Source organism: Engraulis encrasicolus, chromosome 20, assembly GCF_034702125.1.
Source record: "Engraulis encrasicolus isolate BLACKSEA-1 chromosome 20, IST_EnEncr_1.0, whole genome shotgun sequence".
NCBI classification, from domain to species: Eukaryota; Metazoa; Chordata; class Actinopteri; order Clupeiformes; family Engraulidae; genus Engraulis; species Engraulis encrasicolus.
Window position 1 is genome coordinate 10,518,583 of NC_085876.1, and position 6,000 is coordinate 10,524,582.

General features: G+C 46.0%; 1 protein-coding gene across 1 annotated transcript in view; it reads left to right on the forward strand.

The window, feature by feature from the left end:
* Nucleotides 1-6,000, forward strand: part of si:dkeyp-120h9.1 (Y+L amino acid transporter 2-like) — a 31,902-nt gene that overhangs the window by 19,770 nt on the left and 6,132 nt on the right. Inside the window, exons 5-7 of the mRNA XM_063185401.1 lie at nt 445-589; nt 2,035-2,158; nt 5,789-5,892. Of these exons, the coding sequence (XP_063041471.1) occupies nt 445-589; nt 2,035-2,158; nt 5,789-5,892 (373 nt within the window). The remainder of the gene's footprint in view (nt 1-444; nt 590-2,034; nt 2,159-5,788; nt 5,893-6,000) is intronic.

The following is a 6,000-nucleotide window of genomic DNA, read 5'->3' on the forward strand; positions in this document are numbered from 1 at the left end:
CTGTCAAACTCAACTCAAAAGAGAGGTAAATGCAGCACTTATTCATATTCAAATAAGCACCTCACACACCCACATAAAGGTAAAACCTCTCCATACACCCACCTACACACCTTGTCCCACAAATGTCTGTATTGAGGTTTGTTGTACAGAAAGCACTGGCTACCCAGTAGGGCAATATAGCGTATATGTGCAAATGTTTTTGTATATCAGTCATGTATAGGTCAATGATGGGGTTTTTTGGGTGGCTCAGACGTCAGGTGGTCATTCATTGGTAATTAATGTAAATCCATGAATATGCTTATTAGCTAATCCACTAAAACCAACAACAACAGAACCATTTAATCCACACAGTAGTGGCATTAGCTGTGGTTCCACCACCCTAGCGTGTCCTACTACTGTACTTTAAAGACATTGACCCCCATGTCTGTCTTTTTTCCCCCGCAGGTAACACCCAGAACTTTGAGGAGTCGTTTAAGGACTCCAAGCTGGATATGGGCAACATGGCCTTGGCCCTCTACTCAGCCCTGTACTCCTACTCCGGATGGGACACGCTCAACTTCATCACCGAGGAGATCAAAAACCCTGAGAGGTGCGTGTGCGTCGGTGTGTTTGTTTGTGTGGTTGGGGTGGGTAGGTGTGTGTTTGTGTTTGGGAGACATTCAACTTTATCACAGAGAATGACAAAAGACCAACAAAGGTCTGCGTCTGCACTTAACACCAGTGTATTGCTTGGTGCGTGCACTCCCAAAAAGTAGTAATCACTCAACATAATGGAAAAAGGAGGCGCACAGAAGGCTTGTGTGAAAAAGTGTATTGAAGCCGAAATTAAACAGAAGTCTGAGGTTAACTGGAGAAACAGACGTTTCGGAGCTAGTCCATTCTCAATGTCTCCAGACTATCACAGAGGAAATCAAGAACCCAGTGGGTAGGGGTGTGTCTGTCTGGCTGTGTCTGTGCGTGTGTGGTTGGGGTTTGTGTGTGTGAGAGTGTGTGTTTACTTACACATACCCCAGAGGAGATCAAAAACCCAGGGAGGAGTGGGTCAAGCTAAATCCTGATTCGGTTTGACATGTGCTCTGGATTTCACATATGATGGTAGTGAATTTTAAAGATTCGGATTGGCGTCAGACCCAGAAGACATTGTTGGCAAGCAAGAAAAGTTATTTTAGATTTTGTGTGAGACTAGGTGATGGACTACAACATACAGCTCACGAATTTGACGTGATCCGAGGCTGCAGACACACAGCCAGCCCTACTGCTGCACCACAACTAAAGTGGCTTCACATTAGACATGCAACTTTTCTTGTGTAGTCCAAGTAATTATGTATTTTTGCACGCACACAACGTGACCTCGACAATCACCAGTGGTTATCATTAATTCTGAGGTACAGCATTTGTGTATTCGAGGGAGGAAAGGCGAGGTGGATCGGAAAATAGGTTTGATCAGTCCGTTAGATCCCTGTCAAAATGTTTGACTTCTCTTTCCCCATGATCTGTTCAGAAGGGGGTGAGGACTTGGGCATCCCATACCAGAGACTGTTGATGAGGTAGAGACGGTTCATAAGGAGTTTCTTCCGGAATCAAGAAGACTTAAGGCTCAAAGCTGAAATCTAATGGCCCGATGAGCCATTGGGAAGGGGCGGACACTTCGGCACTTTGTTGTCGTCAGTCTCCTCTCTCCAGAAACCTGCCCCTGGCATTCGCCACTGCCAGCTCTAGTCTACATCCTGTTTGTTCTGTTGCCGTTTGTCCTATTAGACCTCCAAGTCCTCTGCTGGGCTCTTGTGCGGTGTCGTCCCCTTCTCCTGTGCTCTTGTTTTCTCTCACACACTCTCTCTCTTGCACGCTTTCTTTCTCTTTATCTTGCACTCTCTCTTTTGCACTCTCTTTCTCTCCAGAAACCTGCCCCTGGTCATAGCCATCTCCATGCCCATAGCGACTAGTCATCTACATCCTTTTTGTTGTTATGTTGTTGTTTATTTTACCTCTCACCCTTTCTCCTATTTTCTTGTGTTTCTCTCGCTCTCGCTGCAGAAACCTGCCCCTGGCCATCGCCATCTCCATGCCCATAGTGACGGTCATCTACATCCTCACCAACGTGGCCTACTACACAGTCATGAACATGGACATGGTGCTGACCAGTGAAGCAGTTGCCGTGGTGAGTAAAGCAGTCTCCATAGAGACCAGGGGATGTATGTATGTGGGTGGGGTGATTATAGGCCTTTGGTGGTCCATATTGAGCGAAGAGCTAGTAGGTATGGGGTGCCTAAGTCGTGCCCTTCTACTTCCGGAACAAGGATCACGATTAGCTAAAAAAAATTAATGGAAGTGAATGGAGTGAGACATGCACTGCATTTCACATTAAACCAGTGAATTTTGAAAATTTGGATTGGCATTAGAAGACCAGTCATTTCAGGCAGGAAATCTAGTTCTAGATTTTGAGCGAGACTAGGTAATGGACATATTTGACATGAACTGCTGCATGTCAAGTGGCTGCACGTCAGTCATGCGACTTCACTGGTGTATTCCAAATAATGACGTACTTTTGCGCGCAGACAACTCACAAATTGTTGGGGCAGCCGTGGCCTAGTGGCCTTAGAGAGTTGGTCTCTCAATCTAGGGGTTGCTGGTTCGAATCCTCCCCTCACCTCTCCCTACATCTCCATCCATGGCTGAAGTGCCCTTGAGCAAGGCACCTAACCCCACATTGCTCCAGTAATCCAGTAAATAATAACTGTAAGTCGCTTTGAATAAATGAAAGCGTCAGCTAAGTGTAATGCAATGTAATAATAATGTAATGTTGGACAACTGAAGTTGAAAATCACACCATTTGTTATCATGAATGATCGGAAAATAAGGTTTACATGTCAATTAGATCCCAGTCAAATATGTATTCCTTCAAACAGCTACCCTCTCATCCCAAGCAGCTTCCTAGCAGCTTCCTCATCATTAGGCCACAGCTGTTTGTGGGTGCTGCCGCGGGAGCGGGGGAATCTAGTTGCTATGGTGACCAGTGCAGCTGGGATGGCTGTGTCTGTGGGTAGGGATACTGTTGGGGTAGAGTGGGGTAACTGTTGCCGTGACGAATGTAGGTCATGGATACAGTTGCCATGGAGAAGGTTTATGGGGTTGATCAGAAGAGCATGGTGTTTAGTTACCGGCAGAGGGGCATGAAGGTACAGATGTAATTACAACATTAGAAAATTATCTTTCCTAGTTTATACACCAGTTTTCATACTGTATCTAATGAGGTAGATGCTCTTTTACCCATTGATGCCTAAAGCACCTGCAAAAAATGCCCAAGCCCTTGTTGGGAAAGTTGCCCTCAGCCTATGAAACCTAAATATCTTAGCCTCTGATGCACAGAAAAACATGAAATAAGTTGCATTTAAACCCTAGACCCTAATCTTGCGTTAGATTGTGTTCATTCAGCTGTAACGTACCGACATTTTTATTAAAAAGCTAAAATCTCAAGAGCCTTAATGCAGCTCATACAGTATGTGTTTCCAGGCACCGAATGGCAAACAACATGCTCGAGTCATCAGGCTAAAATTGGGTTAAGAGACTTCTACTTTTGCTATACTCACCTCTGGTTACTTGGAGAAATCACACATTGTTGTTACTGGTTTGAATCAGCTACCCACCAAGACAAACCATTAAGCCATAGCTGTTTCTGGGGTGATCCTAGAAGTGTGACGTATTAGATGGAGAGTCTAGTTGCTATGGAGTCCGGTGTAGCTGGTACCCCTGTGTCTGTGGGTGAGATGTGGATATTGGAGTGGGGAAAACGGTTGCAGAGAGAAATGTGGGTCAGGGATGCGGGTTACTATGACAACTAGGTGATGAAGGGGACCGGGGGTGACAGGGGGGTTGTCATGGAGATTAAAGGTTCTCTGGGGAAATTCTAGTGTTGCCATGACGATGATGTGGAGGAGCAGGCCTGGCGCTCGGGCAGGTGGCTCATTGCGGAGGACATTAGGAGATGACTAAGTCAAGCATGTTTTGATTTTACTGTAATTAGAGCTGTGCCTGTGTGTGTGACTCATCAGAAAGGGTCAATGGTAGTCTGGCAGATATTTGCTTTCCCGAGCTGATGCGCTTATCTGTTTCCTGAAATCCAGTACACACACACACACACACACACACACACACACACACACACACACACACACATGCTGAAACCCAGTAGACACACACAGAATTGAATTGTATAAGCAACAAGCCCTCACTTTGTGTTAGTCATATCAGTGGTGTCCTATCACATTGCCACATCACTTAAAGGCCATTAGCTCACCTGTCTGTGATGGAGGGAGAGAGATGGAGAGATCTGGCAGTGTAGATGCCAAATCCCACCAAAAAGGCCAAATGCCCTTAACCTGGCTCAGGCTTAGCTCCACGCCCAGATGTGGGAGTACGGCCCTAACTGTGAAGGTTAGCCGACTTGGAGGCAGCCAAACCAATCAGGGTTGACGGGCAGGTTTTTTTTTTTTTGTAATGTTTTTTTCAGGGTCTTTTTATGCCTGTATTGACAGGACGGTGTGAGATGCTGACAGGAAATGAGCGGGAGAGAGAGATGGGGGAGGACTGGGAAATGACCCCGTCCGGACCCGAACAAGGGTCCCCATGGGGCGGGCATGAAAGCCCAAATGTGGGGTGCTTTGCGCGCTGCACCCCAGCGCCCCCACTACAGGCGGGGTTTTCACAGATGTGATGTGGTCAGGAAGGTAGCGGGGGGCGAAAAGCTTCCAGTTTGTTTCAGACAACAATGACCGCTCACGTGGAGTAGTCACACACGTATCGGCTGTGATTTCAGCTGTATTGTGGAGTCTGTGAGCGGTTGAAGTAGCATGTCATTAAAAATGACAGCTGTTTCCTCCAGTCACTCCTTTTGAACAGTGAATCCTTACGGCGCTCTCTCAGATGAATGTGTGTGTCGCAAGGCAGAACCACATTTATTTTATGAGAGCCACTGTGTTCATATATCCATGCTTAGCTGTAACCAAATTCTAGAAGTAATATGACGTTATGTCTGTCTGTCTGTCTGCCTTCCTAAGAAGTTGGCCACACACGTGCACACATTTCCCATTTTTATTTTCTTATCAGTAATGGTGTGCGACGCGTGCGTGCACCGAATGATTTAATGTCCCAGTGCTGGGACAAATGTGCTAGCATTATTAGCTTTTGGTGTGTGTGTGCATTTATGAGTTGATATGAAATCCCTGTATTTTGTAGTGTGGGGAAAAGGGTTGATACGAGAAGATGAATTTCTTCAGTGTGTATGAGGGGAGGGTGCGGACTATGACTGAATTTATATGAATTCCTGGATGCGTGTGTTATTGTGAGGAGGAAGGGGTTCAATATGAGTTCATTATGTTATTATATGAGTCTCTCCCTCTCCCACTCCCTCCCTTCCCCCGCCATTCCTCTTCATCCTCTCCTACTTTTTAATCTCACTTCGGTTCTCTTTCTCTGTCACTCCTTTCGGTCTTTCTCCTCTTGAAATGGTACAGATATCTATAGGGATAGGAAAACTAGTATGCTAACTGTATGTGTATGTGCGTGTTTTATTTATGTACCTATGTGGCCTCCAAACCTTACAAGGGGTCCTTTTTAGGGTCCAAATGCAGTCTCCACAAATCAATTTCATTGTAAGGGATAAAACTAAACGTACAAGGGTTAGTGTTTTGTTGTTGTCTGGGCACAGTAAACATTATGTAGTTCAATATAAATGGGACTCAATGGAAGGTCCCCACAGTTGACGCGTGTGTGTGTGTTTCTGTGTGTGTAGACGTTTGCAGATGAGTGTCTGGGCTGGGCTCGCTGGCTGATCCCCCTCTCAGTGGCCATCTCCTGCTACGGGGGCCTTAACTCGTCCATCATCGCTGCATCCAGGTACTGCGTGCTTGTGTGTTGCTACAGAGGCACCATTGCTACCTCCATAGCTACCTACTGTGTATGTGTAGGCACTCGTCTAAGTGGGTGCATGATTGTGTTTTGGGC